Below are 21695 nucleotides of genomic sequence, written 5' to 3'. Positions count from 1 at the left end.
GAAGCTTTTGAAAATATTTTTTTAGCTGAGGCTGTGTTATCAGCTAGAAATAAATACAGACTTACAGTCGTCCCTCGTGTATCGCAGGGGTGACTTTCTAAAATAACCCCATGTAGACAAAATCTATGAAGTAGTCGACTTTATTTCTTACCAATGTTATAGATGTTTTAAGGCAGAAAAACTCCTTATTACATTTTATGCACTTTTTGAGACAAACATGAACATTTTGACACTTTTCTCTTTTCTATTATAGAATAAAAACAAAGCTCTGATCGCAATCGAGATTTATGTAGATTTGGAAATTGAACGCATTCTGTACAGGGGACATGGCAAGGAGGAGTGTGATTGACAGAGTCAGCAGCCAATCAGAATTTTTCAAACGTTGTGCTTTAAAGACTATAACTAAAAAGATGCATGCAAAATTGCCCTGAAAGGAATGTGTGAAAATACAAAAGGTGAACCAGGATGGAGTGAGGGACCAACAAAACTGTAATATTCTGCGTGTAGCTTGATCATCAGGGAATCACACCCACAAACATTTACTTGACCTCTGCAACCTGAGAAAAAAATGAAATCATTGAGCAGTCAACCTCAAAACCTACGAAAACACAAAAGACAAATTCCATTGAGGATTTGGTGCAGAAAGAACGCTGTGAACTCCGGTTTCATTTCCGTCCGGTTTGAAAAGAAGGCCCTTTGAAAGGATGAGTGGGTGAGCAGATGGTGGAGCCATTACTGCTCCACATCTGAGCCATGGCACAGAACACCGAATGAAGTGTCTTCGCCTGTTTTAGCCTTTGTGTGACCACTTGATTACTTTTTAAAGTGGTCACATCAGAAAGCAATGTCAGGAGGGGAAATAGGGGACACATGAACAGAGACTCCATTTTATTTTGGCCAGGGATGATAGAAACATAAATGTTACTGGCCTTATGGTAAAAAGAAATCTATTTTTCACGTTCAAACAAAGGAGAAATTCTGTTGTACTCCAGAAAATAGTTTTTTCATCGGAAACATTCAGGATCCACGCAGCGTGTTTCTGTTTTCCTTTACCGCTGTCAGCTGAACGTCATTTTTTCTGCTCCACTTCCTCATACAGAAAAGTAATTAGACTTTGGCTTCAACAGAAGTGAATATCCAGCTATGTAAATCAAATATCTGCAGAGTATAAAGCTACAACAGTTTTGAGAGCCATATGTAATATTCATTGTTCATAAATACTTCATGAGTTTTCTTGAATCTCAGCCCTGGGAGTGATCGTGGCTCAATTTTCTTCTGCTTCTCTGGCGAATCCTGTCTATGTGGATGGACTGGCGTTTACCCAAACATACCCACAATTCATTGTGTTCTCGTTCTCAGTCTGTGTCACAGGTACAGACTGTGATTGCTAAAAGGGAGACGGAGAAGAGAGTCAGAGCTTTTGAATTTGGTGATTCGGTTTTGGGGAAATATGCGTCCGTCCATGTCTGTGAGCCGAAAGCAGCCAGAAGAAGGTTGGATGTGAAGATGGGATGTTCCTCACTCTGTTCCTTTTTTACAGAGAGAGCCAAACAGCCTCACATGCTAAACTGGAAGCCTTTTCTAATGCATAACTAAGTATAGACAAACTAGGACCTATGTTTACTACCCAACTGTTTCACATTTGCAGGATAAACACTAGCTCTCTAACGATTAGTAGACTTAATTCATTTATCAAATTTTATTACAATCCAACCAGATCGATCTGTCTGAGGCAAGTTGGTACTCAAATTGACCTATACCATTATAAAATAATTTCAAAATGAAATAAATCATAAATCAATTATATAGATATTGTAAAATACTATTTGGATTGAGGCTTGTTGGGTTGTTTTAAAATAACATAAAAAATGACCAAGTGCATCACAGCAGACAACACATGTGATGTGAGCAAAAAATAATCAACCATCATTACATTAAAATGTGAGGAAACACTTTGACTTTAGAAAAAAAATTTGACCATAGAATATGTTGGAATGTTCTAATAATGTTCTGTTTGTATTATTTTGATGTGGAAAAACAAAAGTGAGCTGAACTTTAGGAAACTAAAATGTGAATGGATTTGACATTAATTCTTGTTTACTTGTTTATATTTAATTTACATTTGATTATCCCGCAAGTAATACTAGGAATCCGAAAAACTTCACCTGCACTGTTTAACACCCAGGTACTTAGAGTGAGGCAAATAAGTATTTAAACAGTTAGAAACCATGGAGGGGGCTGACAATTTTATTTAAGTGTATGTCCTCTTTGAGATCCATAATCTAAAAAGAAATTAGAAATAACATTGGATGAATTTTTAAATGATTTGTTTCAATGCTTGGGCTGTAACCAAGTATTCGGACACCTAAGAGAATCAATGTTAACATTTGGTACAGTAGCCTTTGTTTGTGATTCCATGGGTCAAAGATTTCCTTTAGTTTTTCACCAGATTTACACACACTGCAGGAGGGTTTTCGGCCCACTCATCCTCACAGATCTGCTCTACATCAGTCAGGTTTCTGGGGTGTTCCTGAGAAACACAGAGTTTCCTAAAGATTTTCTATTGGGTTGAGGTCTGGAGACTGGCTAGTCCACTCCTGAACCTTGATATGCTTCTTATGGAGCCACTCCTTGGTTATCCTGGCTGTGTGCTTTGGGTCATTGCTGTTTTGGAAGACCCAACCACAACCCATCTTCCTTCCCTCTAAATGAGGGAAACCTAAGCCAGGCCTGGACATGTGCTGGTTTAAGCAGTAGAATCTTCAGTGCCATGTATAATTTTAAACCATGACAAACTTAGTGTATTACCAATAGTAACCTTGGAAATTGGAAATCGTCCCAGCTCTTTCCAGGATATTGACCAGCTGCTCCTGTGTAGTTCTGTGCTGAGTCCTCACCTTTCTGAGACCCCACGGGGTGAGATCTTGCATGGAGCCTCAGTCCGAGGGAGATTGACAGTCATGTTTACCCTTTTCCATTTTCAAACAATTGCTCCAAGAGTGGGTCTTTTTCCACCAAGATGCTTGGCAATTTCCCTGTGGCCCTTTTCAGCTATGTAGAGGTCTACAATTTTGTCCCTGGTGTCTTTGGATAGCTCTTTGGTCTTGGCCATGTTAGTAGTTGATCATCTTACTGATTGTATGGGGTGGACAAGTGTCTTTATGCAGCTAATGACCTCAAACAGGTGCTTCTAAATTAGAATAAAAGGTTGAGTGGAGGTGGACTATTTAAAGTCGGAATAACAGGTCTTTGAAGGTCAGAATTCTAGCAGATAGACCAGTTTTTAAATAATTTATTTGTAGCAGTGACATACAAATAAATTATTAAAAAAATAATGCTTTGTGATTTTTTAGATTTTTTTTAGATCATGTCTCTTATAGTGGACATGCACCTAAGATGAAAATGTCAGACCCCTCCATGATTTCTAAGTGGGAGAACTTGAAAAACCACATGATGTTCGAATACTTATTTGCTTTGCTGTGTGTATTAATTCGTGTTAACCCCTTGTGCTATCCTATGGGGTCCAGATGACCCCATCCTTACATTGACGTGTTATCCCTAGCATGACACAGGTGGATAAAGGTGAAGAGGATTTCATATAATCCATGGACACCAGCGAAGAACACAAATCATTGAAGAATATAGGTTTAGCGCACTGTCTAGTGGGTCTAGATGACCCCACTCCCAATGTTAAAGTGCCTAGGATAGCACAAGGGTTACCTTTAAGTGGCACATAGCACTTAAAAAGCTATCCTAATATTTTAGTATGATGTTGGTAAACTAAGAAGTTGCACTGCTTGATGTAATGTTGGTGCATTATGGTTACTGTAGTCAGGAGCTTGGTCGAGTGATACATACTGTGGTTCAGCATAATGAAAAGAAACAGTGAGAGGATTGTCTTGGATTTTTCTTTGTCACAACTGAACAATGTTGAGAGTTATTGTCAATAAAGATTGATCTATCTGCCATGTTGCACTCTCTGCAACTCCTTTGCAGATAAAAGAACAGTTCGCTAAGAAGATTTCCCATCTACTCCTCTGACCAATCACCTGCCTCTTGGCTCTTCTAAGCATTATACTGTGATTCTGACAATAGTCTGTAAAACTGTTATTTGGTAGATTTTCCTACTCCAAAGTATTTTAAAGATTTATTCAATAAAGTTATTTGGAAGATCAAATTTTTAAGAAATACTGCTGGCAGTCATATTTTTTTTACCAGTTTACACTTTCGCAGATCAAATTGTGTAAATTTCATACAACCCTTTAAGAACAATATGCTAGTTTTAAATCTTTAAACATCTACATCTTCTGTTTATCATGTAGACTTCTCGTTTAACACGGTTTGCATCATTTCTTTCATTTTTTTTTCTGTCCTTGGATCCTTTTGGTTGCAGGAATGTCAGTCTGAATTATAGCTTTTCTGTGACATGAATATTCATGTCAGCAGATGGGGCCCTTGTATGGCTGTTTAAATATGAACCTGTTTTTTGTGTTTCTCTTTCTAAAACTAAATTATACAGTTTGCAGCTTTCTAGCTAACTGCTCTTCAAGGGGAAGCACATGAATCCCTCCAATGGAAAATTTCATACAACTCCTTGGCCCCTCTGTGGCCAGGTTGTGCAGTCTCAAGGAACAGGCTTGAGATCGAGCCTCAAAGTGGGCGGGCTTGTTGATAAAGGCTGACAAAATCTCTGAGGGTGACTTTTTTTTGTTAGCAAAATAAAAAGTATCAAAGAAATAGTGACGGTGGTGCGTCGGCAGCAAGAAGCTCTAAATATAGATGTTTATATGTATATATACTGTATATGCTTAAATTGGACCATAGGTTTTCTGGGTTTAAGTCATTAAAACTAAACTGCTATATTCCTTCAATATGTTACAAAATTCAAGTGAATTTGCTGTAGGAGATATTTTAGTTAGCAAAGGCTGTATTTTGTTTTTAAGGTGATTTAGACTAAACCTCTTAAAGGTCACACCCTTTTTTTGGCAACAGAAAGAAATCTAATGTAGTTGTAGTTTTCTTTTGTGACTAACTATTGTTGATTTTATTAATAAATATTCTATTTTTAAAAAGTTACTTTAAATATAGCTATGTACAAATTCTTTTATCTCTATTTCATGCTCAAATTGGTTCCCAATTTTTATTTTTACTAGTAGTAAAAACAGGTAAGCTGGGATGAGCCCCAAAATTCACAAACGTGTACTTCAAATAGAAAAAAAAACAGATTATTTCCATAAACATTTAAGTATGACAGAACAGTTCGACAGGGTGAAGAAGAGTGTTTGAATGTAACTAAGATGCTTTATTTCATTCTTTCTGACAGCCTGAACTGCACCACTGGAGTAAACATGAATTTTCCCGCTCATCGCCACGATGACAGTCTAATTTTGGAGCATTGTACACGTCACTTACTCATACGTCAGTACCCATGCCAACTGTTAAGCATTTTGCTGTGATTTTTGTTTGGAAGACTTTACTAGCAATGCGGACACAAGGAAGTGAAGACGTTCAACACATTTGATTGGTTAGACTGATGATACATTTATGTTAAAGCCTCTGAATTTGATTGGTGTTCTTGTTCAAAATGAAAAGATTTCGGACAAAATTGGACAAAGTTGCAGAGCCGAGAAGAACTGCAGGAATTAGTGTGATTGCAACACTGCGAAATTCTGGAAGGACTGAATATATGTGAACATAGTTACACATATGCAGTAAAATCTTAAAAACTAACTAGAAAGAGAAGCTAGTTTTAGTTTTTTATGACAAAAAAATAACTGACCTTTTTTGGAAATTTTGTCAAAATTTCTTTAAAAATAAAATATTAAAAATAAAATATAACAAATGCCAACTAAGTAGCCCCAGCTGCAAAACCACTTAATACAAAATTGTTAGATTTTAGGGCTTAAAATCAAACTTCCATTATCTTTTGATCCATTGTAAAAGTGTGGTGATCTTTTAATCATGATTGTGCCATTTTGCACAATCATAACTTTGTGCTAAATGTTTTTTTGGTAAATCAAACCTCAAGGTTTTTTTTTCTTCCAAACACAGTTTATTCATAGTCTTTTACCCTATTTTCCTTCAAATGTCCCCAGTGACTCAGGAAAAATGTACTGTCAGTCATCAAGCTGACTGCCTTTTGACTTCACACACCCAGAAGCCCCTTCTTTCTCAAATTTAAAAAGCTGCACGGGATCTTTCATTGAAACAAATCTCCCAGCAGTCATTGCTTTTAATTAGAGAGGGAGTTCATATGGCTTAATTAGCTTGCCATGTTAACTCTTTGCTGTGTCACCAAAACGGCCAAGGCAGAATCAATCTGATGAGTCGGCTGGAATCACTCGGGAGCGCCGCTGATCAATAGGCTGTTAGGAAGCTCTCTGGTGCTCAGCTGAATGGAAACTGCACGGCTGAATTAAAGGAGACACCAAATCTTCCTTTAACAACATCACAGATTAATACAGTCGTTTTGGGGGATTTTAATCTTGGCATAAAAAAAACAAAAAAACAACCAGAGCGCCTACTCAGGAATTTAGTCAGTCGATTCTGACAGCATCTCATTCAGGCTGCAGGGAAACCTCCATGCCTTTGCGTGTAACCTCATTCTCATGTGGTAATGCTGCCAGCCCTGCTTGGCTGAAGGGCCTGAGTGAAGATTCATACAGGAACGTGTGTCATGACCCGTCAGTGCTGCCCGTTAGTCCGTCAGACCCCAACGCAGCTCTCAGCGGGAAATCCTGCACTCGCACAGCTGAAAGGCCGCTGGAAAGTAGGGGTGGTTGTCGGGAAAACGCTGAAATCGTAATGTGATCTGAGGGGTGGGACTTTCTAAATGTGCCTTAAGGTACCTTTGAGACTTTGTAGGATTTTCTTATAGTCTGAGCCCAACTTTCAAAGACCCACTCCAATCCTCTTTTGATCTTTTTGTAAAGGTTTTCCCAGTAGACATTTTAACATTTAAAGCCTTAGTTACACTGGACTGCACCTGTGTCGGGGTTGACACACATGGATTGTGACTCCACCCATTCACCTGTGGATTCTGTTGAACAGTTACAGCTGCCTGCCCTTTGCTGATTAGCAAAACAGTATTTAAGGAACTCTCCAGTTCTCAGTGTCTGCTTGTCTTGAATTCTCAGGTTTTCTGTTCTTTATTCCCTGAATTTCTTAGTTCTGGTTTCCTGTAGCGATGACTAAATGAAACGAATGGGTGAACAATGCACATAAAACAATTGTTCCAAAAAAATAAAATAAAAGAAGATTTGATTGTATGGATTGTTTGAAACACCTCATCTCAGCCACATGGTACGTTTTTTTTATTTTATGTATTTATTTATTTTTTTGTGTGTAATCAAAAGATGTTAAGATGTTTTAAAGATAATGGCAAATGAATGCCAATAAGTACATCTTAAAATGATACATTTAAAAAAAAAAGTTTGTTTTAGTTTTAGAGGACAAACAAAAGTACTAATGAATTTGAATTCATTCCATAATTACATTCAGCACCTGGCAGCCCTGTGACCCCTTGAAGGGATCAAATGGGTTCACAAAACGGATGGATTTCTACATTAACACAGAAATACAATTTTTTTTTCACAAAAGGATCATTTGGAAATTATGAATATGATAAACAGTGAGGTGAGGGTAGGGTGTCTGAGTTCATGAGATCATTCAGCGACTCTCCCAGTACAGTGAGATTCACTGTGTCTGAATGACAGCGGTTTCAAAGGTATTTTCCTCTCTGTGACCCAGTTTGTCAATTTGCTTTCGCACATTAGTCCAAGGAAGGGACAACTCTTGATGTGCTCCCAGGCAAGTGGGCCATGGATGATGCTTAAATCACGCCACGGGGCCTCTGATCGTGTCTGTACATTGTCTTAACATTAAAACTGGATGCACCCAATGCCCAAGTTGGATTGTTGTGAACGTTGTTTTATATGTCAACTTAGTTTCGTACAAAAATTCCCAGGTCTGTAATTTAGAGGTAATGTGTAATTGAAGTCAGTGTTTGTATAAAAAGCAAACATCTCACTGATTTGCTTTCTATGTTGCTAAAAATCCAGATGATCCACTACAATAGGCTCCACCCCTTCAATCCTAAAAGGGGAAAGATCAAAGGAAAAAAAGATGAAAGGGCGTAGTGGTATTGATTTTTAAATCATTGGATTACAATGATTTTACATAAAAAGTGGATCGAAAGTGGCTGTTTATGCCTGCGTGCCTTTTCTGTTCCAGTTTTGTTTTTTTAATTTTTTCTTTAATATCCATTAGATGGATGACTGTTAAATAATATAATAATTGATCTTTTATTTATCCCACAATGGGGAAATTCTTCTCCACATTTTGACCCATCCCCTGGGGGGAGCAGTGAGCTGCAGACTTGCCGCGCTTGGGGGGAGCAGGGTTTGATCCGCCGACACTTCAGTTGTTAGACAACCTGCTCTGTCGCCTGAGCGAAACTGCCGCCCATTCAGTTGGTGTATGAACAAATGAGAAACGGGGCTGTGATTGTAAAGCACTTTGGGCTTTAAAGAAAGTGGGAATGCACTGAAGAAAATAATTCCAACTAAATAATTTTTATTGATTAAGCCATGTGAAAAGTCGGAGGCTGGAAACATGTTGCGTTACTATGGCAACTAAAGTCCAGGAGTTAATGAATAATTTGGACAAGAACTATTGCTTACTAAATTGTAATTTCAATGATGTGTTGAAACCGTTTTTTATTAAACTGTCTTTTCAGGAACTGGAGAATCCATATTGCCTTGCATTTAATTATTCTATTGAATATTTCAACGAGGTTTTACCTTTTGTGAATTCATTTGTTTTGTTCCTGTGCAGACTCTCACTTTTCCTCCAGCTGCACCTGCCACGCTGACTCTGTTTTAAAAGCATGACAAAGAAACCCAAACATTTCACATTTTTCACGTTTTCATTTTTATTCTAATTCAATATGTTCTAGATCATTTGGGAGCTTGGAGTGGGCCTACTGCCACTGAACTTTTTTCCACAGTGGCACTATACCGTCATCAGATCTCACTTTTTTTTTTTTTTTTTAAGTGTTAACACTAAGAAAGTTTGCACATGGAGTAATCAATGCCATTTTTTCTTTTTTAGATATCAACGAACTAGAATACCCTGCAAGGTGGACGGAACAAGTCTCCTAGTTGCACAAACCTCCCTCTTTTTGCTGGATGAATTAAGGTGAAAACTTTTAATCTTCAGAAATCATGATTATGGGGTTGTGAACACAAAGGAAAACTAAGTGGGGGGTTTTCTGCACCTCCAGGAATGAAAATCATGGAGAATGCACATTAAAGGGAAGTTGCCATATTTTTTAAAACATTAAGCAATCAATTGTGTAGTATTATTGCCCAGAATGCCTAGAAGGGCAGGAGGCAGGTGATTGGTCTTTAGTAGTAAAACAAATCGAAATATTTTTTCTGTAACGTCATTACAAAGTAATGCTAACAATGTTTGTTACAAACGCAGAGCTGCCGGCCTTGCTAGAGCATTATGTTGAGTTTCATTTATTTATCAGAACTGCTTCCATAAAACAGCACCAGCAAGCTGAACTTTAACAATGAACAAAACAGGAAAAAAACAAACTGCATCCACTGCTGCTAACTTAAAATGGATTTTATGAGAAAGCACTTTCCTTTCCTTCTACACAGCACCAGTGGGGTAGAATTCACTTATGAATAGTGTGAAAAACCAACCCTGCTCTATACCGCTCTCTGTGGGGTGGCTATGATATTACAATATAATATTTCTAATTTTTCTCAAGAATAAAGCTATTTTTAAGCAGGTTCAGTGGTGTGGGGTAGATGATTATAATTTTCAGAAACAATGTGTACTTTCGTTTGAGCTCTAAACCATATACGATGCACGATGCAAACTAAGTAATCATCCATAGCAATAAGTAAAAATTGTTTAAAAAAATCAAGTTAATTAAGAAATATTTTATGAAACACAATTTGACCTTTTTCCCTTTGTGCCTAGATACTATCAGACTTCTGTCTTCACAGGCCTTGCCTGCTTTTTTAACTGACAATAGAGCCTCTCTGGCTTTTCTGAAGATAAATGCAAAGTCTGCAGAGACCCTCCAAAAATGTTACCTCATCGTGTTTTCTACTGTATCCAACACCTCCCTGTGCACCGTGAGAGGCTAAATATAGCAAAATGTCACGCAGCCACCAGCAGGAGCATTTTATATTTATGAACTCCCTTATGATACAGAGTCACTTTGCTCACGATGGGCCTCCTCAAAAACCGCGTCAGACCACAGTTTCACGACAGCATTTGATATCTTGAGCATCTTCTTCCACCAGAAAAAAAAGAAGACAGACAGCCCACAGCAGAGTTATCCAAAGCAGACAGATGTAAAATGAAAACTCGAACATCCTTGGCTGTCGCTCACTATGCTCTACACTGCCGATGCAAAGGTACAGTGGTGCACCAAATGATTAGCAGCAAGCAGATGGAAGATAAGCAGCCAAACGCTCTCAAACAGTTGTGCATAACCATGTGTAACCATGTGATCAAAATTTTAAACTGACTTCCTGTCAACTGCTGTAAATGACTAAAAATGTATAGCTTTTTCTATTAAAGAGGCAAAATTTTGCAGCAAATGTTGGTAGTCTGTCAACTTATTTATCTGGCAGTTAAACTATTAACCCCCCCCCTCCCCCTGACACTCTACCTGTATCCATAATGGGGTTAGTTAAATCAAGGCCTAATGTGGGCATGATGGGTCATGGCGGAGATTCATGCAAATAAAAATTCTGGATCCACATTTGTGCGGGGTTAGTTAGTGCCCAGCCTTATGAATACTTAACGATACCCTTGCAGCATGCTTGACAATTGTACATTTCATTTTCAGCAAGCTTCAAAGGAAATGCAGGACCCACCTATGCTCCCCTTAAGATGCATTTTAACCCGCCCCTTCCTTTTACGACCCCTCCCCCCCGAGGGCCTGGACAACCCAAAAACCTACAGCACCAACCCTTTTTGGGTACATGTGACTAAGACTTTATCTTTTCAAAAAACTCAATTCATAATACAAAAAACTCATGTCTTTTGTTGTCGTCATCTGTCCTAGACACTTCCGTTTTGAGATGTAAATATATGACGGCTGGGTAGCTCGCTTGGTAGGGTGAAAGACTACCACGCAGGAAACCAGGGTTCAATTCCTGGAGGACAATGTACATGAGCGAGCAAATAAAATTATCCAGTGAGGGGCCTGCAGCTCCCCAAGGGATGGTTCAAATGCAGAGAACAATTTCCCCATTGTGGGATAAATAAAGTAACAATCATTGTTATTCATTATAATACTCGTTTTTTTTTCGTTTTTTTTTTTTTTTTTAATCTGCTGAATCATACTTCAGCCAAACCACACAAGAGTTTATATACAAGTTGCCCCCTTGTTTTTGGGGAAAACATGTTTGGGCCACACCAGATTCCAGATAAGCGTTCAAATTTGCCAAATGAAACGAAAGTGGATCAAACTGTGTGCAGTTCACTGAGCTTCTACACACTGAGTAAAGTTTGGCAGAGAAAGCGAGATGTCTTTTATCTTATGATTGTCAGGAGTGAAAATCCCCTTTAAGATTAAATTAAAATTCAGTTGAGTGTAGAAGACCATGACATCAATCATTGCACAAATCAGGCATGTGAGGTTTATCATCCAGTCTGTTGTGAGGCAGTCCAGTTCAAACTCTGAATTTAATTAGAAATTAAATTCATATCATCTTCTTTAAACACTAGTATGACTGATGAAAATGACACTAAGTTGGGTGCAACCCCTCACTTTTTACAGATGCAGCACATTTGCCCAACAGGCTCCTGCTTGTGGTGCCAGAGCACCCATTGAATCAATGGCAGAAACTCCCACAGCTGATGAGAATGAGGCCCTTTAAGGACAACCTCTGCGTTTTAAGCAGGAATCCTTTTGATGTGGCAGCAAAGGAGGATTTGCGATTTCTTTTCAAGTCGGCCTTTACTCTGTGGGTCTCCAAAAAAAGCCCAAACGACCGAGGACAACACATTTACTACTTTTGCGATGGAATGCAGATAGAATTGAGTGGATTCCTCAAAATATCGCATCATATGGTGTTTGGGAATGAGGCTAGCTAGAAGGAATAACAAGAAGCAGTCAGCATTTGGTGCTGGTGGAGGTAGCACTGTAAAACCAACTGGATACACCAGCTCACTTACTACGTAAAGTTTAAGGGAAAAAGGGAAAGTTAACATCGAGTTCAATTAAATATGATTATCGCAATCAATAAATTTGGAATTTGATTGGATTTGAGGATTAGAAACCCAAAAAGGAAGTAGGTCTGCACTATGGAGCAGCTCTGCAAGTTAAATGACAACATAAAGCCTTTTTGTTTTATTTTGAGAGTTTTTTCTAAAATAATTGGTGTTTTGTTGTTTTTGCACAATAGATTTTCCGTCTTTGCAATTTTTCGAAAATAAATGATAAAGGAAAGTCGTCATCAATCTTTAACACCAACGCTTTGGCTTGAGTGTTTTTATTATTTTGAATACTGTAACTCTTTAACCGTTTACACAGTTAATGTAATTCCAGCGGATTCAGAAGTGGAAAAAAAGCCACTTTGAGCTGAGATGCAAATCTTGATAGTAGTGAAGTTTATGCGCAAGCAACAAATCAGCTGATTCTGTTGCAAAGAAAATTTACTAACGTAAATTGTTGCAACATTTTCCGTTGGCGATGTGTTGCATGTCGGTCATCAGCTAATTCACATTAATTGTATAAATGGTCAAAGACTTATAATAGCTTTATTCATCGCGATCAACCATTGCATCAATCGTATGGTGTCCCTTTCGCAATAATGGATCGTGTTTGTTCTACCATCGCATATTCTAACTGTTCCAAAAAAGTATAGGTTAAATGGAGCGATAAGCATGCAACAGTCGTAAAATTCAAACTGCATCAGCTTGTGGCACCATTCTCATGGTTTTGGATGATTCCTTTCCGATGGCCAAGTAACCAGACCGATTACAACTCACTCTGAAGTATGTACCAGACATTATGGGTCAAAAAGCGGGTTATATGGGCGTCACCGATATCTCCGGTGTGTGAGGCTTAAGTGTTTTTGTAACTAGTGTGCAATAAATGGTTCATAACGCCGTACTAAAAATGCTAGAGCCACTTTAAACCATTTTAATAAAAAACACTAATTAAATTATCTTTTCTTTTTAACAAATGTATTTTTCAATGTAAACTTTCAGCATGTTACATTTTTGGCAAATTTGTTCACTTTTTCCTTCAACTTGACACTTTCAGCCAACTGCAAGTGTTTTGGTTTATTGCTGCCTCCAGTGGTTTAGGTTAATACAGTTTTCTACACACACCGGCCAGAATCCATGTGGTTTATCCTGCCTGGCCCAAATCAGCAATCCAGTCTAAGGCTAAGTTCCCACTGCAGGGCTTAATGCTCAATTCCAATTTTTTGAAAAAATTCCCTTTTTTTTTTTTTTTTTTTTTTAGCAAGGCTGTTCACAAATTCCAATTAAATGCGAATTTTTTTTGATCTCCTGTGTGACCGTGAAATGACCCAGGATTGACCCGCATGCGCAGAAGAGTACTCAACGGTGAACGACATCGCTCGTTGTTTGCGGAAGTAGCAAACGTTAACAATGGATGTCAACAACAGGGTTGTCGACAGCGGAGCTCTTTTTGCAGTATTAAATTTATTTCCACAAAGGAGCCACCACAATGACAATCTTCTCATTTTAAGAAGAAAATTAAAAAGGAGGATAGCAAGGTGTTTGGCCATGGCGTTTTGTGGAGCAGTGTTAGCCGGGTCGGTAAAGAGAAACGTGTGGGTGCGGAGTCGCAGCCAGGAGTGGTGGGATACTGATGTGAGGAGCCAGGATTGTCTGTACCCACGCTTGGCCATTTCGCTGGAAATATTTTCAAAAAACCCTGGCTGCGATAAGAGCCCTCGAGTTTGGCCTGAATAGAGCTGTCACCCCAAACGTTAATCAATTCGGTGACCTCGCTTCCCTTCCACTGACTGGTCTCAGCAGCATTGTTCGCCATGGTTGATGTTTATGTTCTCGTTCCCGCCTACTTCAATGCAGAATTATGACGTTTTAAGCGTATCGATGACATACGGGTCGGATAAATGTGGCCTGGCCGTTCAGACGGCGGTCGCATTTCAAAAGATCGGATCTGATTCAGGACCACATACCCAAGTGGCCTGGGTCACATTTGAAAAGATCAGATCTGTGTCGTTCAGACTGTCATGAAAAGATCAGATACAGGTCGCATAGGGGGAAAATCGGAATTGGGTCGTTTCAGCCTGCAGTGTGAACGTAGCCCTAATCACCTGTATTTGTCACATTTTATAAATAAAATGTTCCAAAATTATCGGGCAAAAAGTAAAAATAACACTTTGAGTGTCAATACAATTAAAAAAACTAACGAAAACTGAGAATTGCTAGTGCATAAAATGTAGAATTTTTTAATAATTGATTAAATATTTAAAAGCTTGGATTTGGATGACCAAAAAAAATGTTTTTGTGAATAGTGAGAGTTCATGATTCCCCTATTTTTGTACTTTTTTTTTGTACAAAAATTGATCTTTTGTGTGATTAGTGGGTTTCTGTGCATGGAAGTTGTAGGAACTTAGAGCTGCAGGGACTCTGATTGATTTAGTACTCTGTATTCTGCCTAGCAACCAACTGTTGCAAAGATTTTCCAGCCAAGTTGCAGCATGCCAATCCTCTTCATTACTTTTTTAAGGTCATTTCACATTTCAGAGATTCTACTCTTGTGATGTAAGCAACTTTACAAACATTTGGTCCATTTTAAAGCTTTTCTTTATCATAGGAATTAAGGACACGTTGCTGCTTTTACCCTTGGATGATCTCAGGTGATGCCAGTAGAGAAACTATATTTACATATAGTTAACTTCTTTTTTTTAGGGGGGGGGGGCTGCCTGAAGGACCCCGGAGGCGCTTCATGGTCCCATTTGGGCTCTGAAACACCTGTATGCGCGTGACAGGAGCCAGTGAGCTCCTGCCTCTGAACTGTCATGTAGCCACGGAATGGAACATGACGCGCCGCGTTTATCCGCCTCTGATGAAGGAGGGACGCGCGAACAGGAGGAGACAGGTGGAGGCTGCGCGTTTGGTGGTGATAGTAAAGGTCTGTCAAAGCCAGACCTCCTGAATTCCAATGGACCCCCGCCCCCCTCCCTTCCAGCCTCCTCCTATATCCCCCCCGCCCTCCCCGCGTTGAGCAGCTGCACCTCTCCTGCCTTCCTGACGCTGCGCGAAGCCTTCCATACAGATGAGCGCTGGAAGCGACGCACCTCCTGACGTAGCCGCAGACCGGCTGCGGTGCCGCTTCGGTCTCCGTGGATCGGATTGCGCAACGTGACTGATGCTCCCGCGCCTTCGCGGCTGACACATCCAGGCAGATTTTTTTGTTTTTAATTTTTTTTTTACTTTCATTTTTATCATTTCTGCCTAACGAACGCGGCAGAAGAGGCGTCGAGCCGGACCGGGACCCCTCCCTCCCTCCCCCTCGTCTCCGGGACAGATGAGCGGCGCGCCGCGGCGGGATGCTGCGGTCGTGATGTGACTGTGAGCGCCGCTGATCGGCTCCAGAGGTGGAGGACAGTTAAAAAGAAAAGGCGGTGATGCAGATCGGAGGAACGGAGTTGACGTGTCGCCCCTCAGCTCGGAGCCTCGGGGCTCTGGTGTGAACTCGGCGAGACCGGGAGCAGCGGGGAGCTCCGCGGTGAAGGCCGGCCTCTGCAGCCGGCTTGCCTGAGCGCGTCCCCCCGCAGCGCCTGCGTGCCGCCAGCGAATTCTCCACCAAAAAAAGGAAGAATACATTTTAAAAGAAAAATCCTCACCTCCTGTTGTATGTAAAGCGCCCTGTCTTCACAGCGAACAGATGGACTGAATCCATCGATGCTGGAGAGGCGCACCGCCCCGGAAAGGACTTCCTGTGCGTAAGAGCTGGATATGTAAAGATTAACAGGATGGATCTAATTTTCGCCGTTTTGGGGCTGCTGGCGCTGCTCGTGGACAGCATCCGCTGCCAGGGAGTGTACGGTGAGTGCGCGAGCGTACAGTATTCCTGTACTCGTGCTGGCATGACCTTGTAAAACGCCACTTTCCCCCCCAAACAAAAACCTCTGCGCGCTTAAACGTCTCATCTGTTTTATTTATTTATTTATTTTTATCCATCAAGGTGCGAAGGCTGCGCACCAGCCCGGAGACCGGGGCTCCCAGTTTCGCCCTCAGGTTAGACAGCAGAGTGCGCGCAGCCAATCCCGCTCAGCCCCTTTTCTCATCCAATCCATCCCCGCGCACGCTGGGAGAGCGGGCTGAGTGCTAAATTTAGCCGCGCACATTCATGGATTATTACTGGTAGATTTGTCTTGAAGCCTCCACACTCCTGCCTCCACCGTTTCTGCTCAACTCCTGGATCAGATTTTGGTGAATGTCATCCTAAGGACAGGGATGCAGAATCTGTGCAGACCCTCCTCTTCCTTCAGTCTCCACGAGGGAAGGCAAAGCATCCGTCACCTGAAATGGTGGAAATAGAACCAGAAAGTCATTTAAAGACAGTTTTTAAAATTGGTTTCTAAGCTGGGTTTCTGTTCTGTTTTCACCTGCTGCTTCTTGAATTCCTGTGCACAGATCGTGCAACCAGCCTCCTCCATGATATGCGTACAACTCCAGAGAGCTGGAAGATGGGGCCTTGTTCCATCTAGAAGTGCACCAAGGAGATTCTTGTCTCTACGGAGCATGTGCGGCAAGAATGGTTGCGACATGATGTGCCGTGATGTTGCGTCTGACCAATGATGATCATCTGTTCTGTTACCTGTACTGGAAAGGGCCTAGAGTTGGTGTGTTTCTCTGCTAATACCTGTTGCTGGAGAATTTCATAGCAGATTTAATATTAACAAAGCAGTTTCTCACAAAAATGATTGGTTTTCTTCTTTTAGATCCATTTGCTAACTCTACATCTTAAAAGACATTCAGAATCTGGTTTCAAGGTTGGGTCTTGTTGATCAGTCTAAGTATGTTTGACGCCTCAATTCCTTTATGCTGTGTTCACACCAAACATGATTTAAGCAACCTTTTCACGTTGCCCGCCTCTCTTTTGCCGCGCAACCAATTCTACCAATTTGCTGCAATTTGCCGCGCTACCAGCTAATGTTTGAACCTGATAGCTAAATGGAGCGGTGTCTGTGTTTCTCATTTACAATGCATGGAAAACTTGGATGATGTTGAGAAATGGGGTTTATTTTGACGAGCTCTACAAAAACATCCGTAATCACGTCTCCATGTTTGGGATCAAGATTCTCCCCGTTCAGTGAGCTTCCATCTATGCTGTGACTGAACGACGGCCACTTACGGGATTGTTCTGTCGCTCTCTTACAGAGTTTGAAGGCTTGCTGTCCCGCGTTAAGGGGATACAGCAGGTTAAGAAAAATGAATGGAAGTTCAAGAGAGCTATGGATCGATTCACTATATTGGATGCGTTTTCTACCCGCTGTCACTGGCTGCCACTAAAAACGTAACGTGCCCAAAGTTTAGTCCCTAATTGGTTTATGCTAGTTGGCAGCCTCCCCAGAGTTTTTATTTATTTATTTATTTATTTTTGCCAATTCGCGCCGCAGAACCTCAGATTGCATCTGTACCATTGATTTACATTGAAACTGGCTGCCTCTGCCGTGCAAATCGCGTTCTGTGTGAACACATAATTAGGTTTCCCTAATTTTCCTAGACGTCTTGTTTTCCAGATCGTCCTGGTCTTCTGGTTACCAGCACCAGAAGTATCTGACGATCAGAACCTAAACTCAGCAGATCCAATGTGGATTCAAATAATAAGCATAATAGCTGATGGCTCTGATCTAAGCTCGGGTTAAAAGAAGTGCCTGATGGCAAGCTTGCAGGGTTGGGAATCGGGATTGATCAGCATTTTTAAGGTTAGAAGTGGCTTGACGTAAAAGCAGAACTTCAAACCAAATGGCACTTGATAAGTTTTGTTTCTCCCTGCGGACTTAACCCCTCACAACTCCTTTCGTCTTACTGGAAATAGAGGGTAAACAGACAAAGTGCTAACTGATGTATTGGGTGTCTACACTCTGGCGAAGATCACAGTAGGTGTGTCACCAGGACTGGGCTCTACTGTGGTTTGGTAACTCAAACCGATTTCTCATGTATTTTCTACAAACTAATTACTAAACTCAATCATGGATGATGGCGATCCACCTGGTGGCAAGCTTGCAGGGTTGTGAATAGTTATTGATCACCGATCGTACAGAAGGTTTGATGTTAATTGTGCATAATTATTTCGAGGGTTTTAGGGTTGAAAACATCTCAAAGCAAAAGCAGAACTTCCAATCAAATGATACATAATGAGCTTTTGTCATCCTACAAATACAAACACCCAAAATTCCTTCTTTCTCTTTAGTTTTGGATAGTAAACAGACAAAAAGATACTAACTGATATTTGGACACCTGTCCTCTGGCGCACATTGCTGTAGATGGGTCAACAAAACCGCGCTCTACCACAGTTTAGTTAATTAAACCAAACTCAAAGTATTTTTCTACAAACCTGAATTACTGAAAGCAATCAGACGGAAGCGTCGTAGACGATCTTATCAGTTACAGATTATTTGTAAAAAATATGCAAGCATGCAAAGTGGGTTTAGACATGCAGTTGTGTCATTTGGAGGACATGAGCTTAGCGGAATGGGATTATTTTTACAAAACATTGTATGGATTTCCCATTAAACTGCGTGGATATAGATGTGCATAATCCATGGTTCGATGTGCATAATCCATGGTTCTGGTGAGTAGCTGTGTAAATGTCCTAAAGCCTCCTATGAGCAAAATGAAGCTCAACAGGTGGATGTGACCCCCATAAGACTCCAATGCCTTTAGTGAAACCTGCAATGCAACTAGTGCCCCAACAATTCCACAAATCATGTAAAGAGGTTTCCTTTAAGGTAGAACATTATTTTTGGTGCAAGTGCAGATAGGAAGTGATTAAATCAGTTTGACTTGATTAAGGTGGAAAGTAATGATTTCACCAGACTTGTAGCAATTTCGGAGCACTTCAAAATAGTTTTCTACTTCTGTTCTGTTCTATGGGTTCTGTGATTTACACCCTTTTTGACCCTTTAACATTGTCGAATCCTAAAGAGCACATCCTCTTTGAATTATTGTAACTCGTAAACCATCTGCGCAATCAAAAAGATTCCAATCGAGTCTGACACGGAGAAAAGCAGCTTTTGCGCTGATATGCAACTAATAAAAAGTGTCCAGCCTTGGGTTTTTACTAACGTGAGGTTTTGCATATCAGCACGAAGCTCCATTTCTCTGCTTCAGAATACACTGGAGTTATGTTAATGGGGTAAACGATTGTTGTTACAGCAGTCCAAAGAATCTAAACATTTTAGCTAAAGCTACGGTGTTAAAGGGTTAATGGTTAAACTAGACTTGACATAATTTTGTCCATCCCTAAAGTGAGTCCGCCTCTATGGTCTTCAGAAAATGCAATCAAAGATACACTATTGTTGTTCAGAACAAGAGCGAATGAAACGTGGACATTAACGGTTTTTCCTGAATCAGTCCAAACAAAGGAAACGAAAATGGTTGTTTCCCTTTTTCAAGGTTCTTTGTCCCCTTTCTGAAGGCCAGGGTCTTGCATACTAACCAACTAACCTGATATTGAAGCATCTTAGCAATAAAGCACACCTGATCCAGGTAATTAGGAGCAGATGGGGGCTCGGTTAATAAATGACAAACAACAGTATGTCGGAAAATAAGGTCTGATTACCCCGGATTTATCCTTTTAACAGCAGAAATTTAGCCTCAGTGTTTACATACCTTTGACTACTGTAATTCTTTTTAACCATTCATGCAATAACGTAGATTCGGTGCAAAGCCGATAGGAAATCTACTTTTCTCCACCACAGGATCAGATTTAGGTTTAATCGCGTAAACTGTCAAGGAGTTTGTCAAAGAGCGTGTGTTATTTAGGTGTCGCGGGCGACATCTCCGGTTTTAAAGGGGAAACTGGGGTGAGAGCCCCACGACAAAATGTAGACTCCAAAAGGTTGGTTTTTATTTGATAAAAATATGTTTTAACAGTAAAATTCACAAATCTCTAAAATAATTCCCAAAGTAAATTAAAAAAAAAACTTTTGGTGGAAAAAAGAAATCCTCAAGAGAGGAGGCATTGTGCAGAAAACAGGAAGCAAAGTATGTCAAGTTTGCTTTTATTTTAATGTCACTTAATGGTGGAAATCTGAGACAAACCCTGCTTTCACTTCTGCCTGACAAATGAGAATTTTTTTTTATATCAAAATCAGTAATTCCTCCTTTTTATTTTTTTATTTTTTTTAACTCAAAGACATGTAGTCTGACTAAAGTGCAATCTCTCTTGTGATTAAAAACCATAATTTCTTTCAGGATGGTTCGCCTTTTTTTTAATCCAGAACCTCAACCTCCATATGTGTTCTTTGGTCTTCAGATAAAGATTTGAACAGATACACCTTTAAAAGTTCAGCGGTGTTGTTGGCCCGTTTCACCTAAGTGAAATTCAGGTTCATCATAAAGAAGGTAAAACTTGGTTCAAGTCCATCTAAATCCTAGTGTTTGCAAACAAATTAGAACTAAACAAAAGTTTCTTTATTTTATTAGCTGTTTTTACCCATTTATTCACATATGTGTCAGCTCACCTCAGTTCATTGACTGGATTACATTTCCTGTCATGTCTAACTTCAGCTGTTTGTTAGTTTGCCGTGTGGATTCCATGATTCCACGAAACGAGGATTGAAACAGGAACCTGCTATGCAGGCTAAAACCAGCCCTGCTTTGTGGGGTTACGTCTGCATTCAAGTGAGTCGGTACGTCTCGTGTCAAACACTTTGCGACATTTCTCCATTCTGACATCCATAAAATCCATTTTAAGCTGCGCACATTCCAAGCAGAGCATCAGAACCAATCCCAGGAACGTCAGATTAGAGCCGCCGCTCCGAGCCACAGCCTGTGTGCAGAGGAAGATGCAAGCTGATTAGAAGGAGCCATATCCCATGATGCTCGGTGTTGCCTGAGTGGTGTGTGTGTGTGGACAAGTGGGTTTGTAGCAGAAGGGACAGGAGGGGAGGGAGGGCCAGGGGATTGGGGGGGCAGCAGATGGAGCTGTTTGAGCATTTAACTGTCTGTGTTTGCATGGTTATTGTGCAGCTTGAAAAATCCCCAGAGCACATCTTTCGCCATCGTCACAGCGCTTCTGACTTCGCTGTTGGGCGCCGCTCATCTCTGCTGTGAGTCAGGTGTAATGTAGCCGCTGAAAGGCCCGCACCACTGCAGTTTTATGACCAATCCTTTTCTTGTCGTTCCCCTTACTCTGTGATGTGTGCATCTTCAGGTAGGGAGTCCAGATGAAAAGGGAACACTCAAACGTAGACCCTTTGGGATGGACAGTGGTGAAAGATGCTTGTGTGTCACCTCCCGGAGGACTTGGACGATTTTCACACATCCAGCAGTCTGATGTCTGAATCATGAGGAGAGAAAAAAGGGGCACTTGGCATTGACGAGATGCAGCACTCCCAACATTTTTACAGGATGTCCTTACTGTAGGGTTGCCTACATGGTCCTTAAGATCTACCACCCTGCAGGAGCTTTCCATTCAT

The 21695-nt window shown here is 40.5% G+C and overlaps 1 protein-coding gene and 2 long non-coding RNA genes across 6 annotated transcripts in view; 2 read left to right on the top strand and 1 right to left on the bottom strand.

The window, feature by feature from the left end:
* The first annotated feature begins 7097 nt into the window (after window positions 1-7097).
* LOC144990076 (uncharacterized) lies at window positions 7098-10625 on the top strand. The gene is made up of 3 exons (XR_013654010.1): window positions 7098-7302; window positions 9112-9198; window positions 10326-10625. It is a non-coding gene; the product is annotated as an uncharacterized LOC144990076 (long non-coding RNA).
* A 2864-nt stretch (window positions 10626-13489) lies between these two features.
* The window catches only part of mdga2a (MAM domain containing glycosylphosphatidylinositol anchor 2a), a 226889-nt gene continuing 218683 nt past the window's right edge, over window positions 13490-21695 (top strand). For all 4 annotated transcript variants that reach the window (XM_023952708.2, XM_023952706.2, XM_023952707.2 and 1 more), the window contains exon 1: window positions 13490-16089. In XM_023952708.2, the coding sequence (XP_023808476.1) occupies window positions 16017-16089 (73 nt within the window). In that variant the 5' untranslated portion in view covers window positions 13490-16016. The remainder of the gene's footprint in view (window positions 16090-21695) is intronic.
* On the bottom strand, window positions 15322-20248 carry LOC110017753 (uncharacterized). Its single transcript, XR_002293252.3, has 2 exons — window positions 16653-20248; window positions 15322-16566 (listed from the first exon to the last, which is right to left on the bottom strand). It is a non-coding gene; the product is annotated as an uncharacterized LOC110017753 (long non-coding RNA).

Source organism: Oryzias latipes, chromosome 24, assembly GCF_053564925.1.
Source record: "Oryzias latipes strain Hd-rR chromosome 24, Olatipes_Hd-rR_3.1".
Lineage (NCBI taxonomy): Eukaryota > Metazoa > Chordata > Actinopteri > Beloniformes > Adrianichthyidae > Oryzias > Oryzias latipes.
Note: the sequence above shows the minus strand (reverse complement) of the source record. Positions and strands in the feature narration are given on the sequence as shown.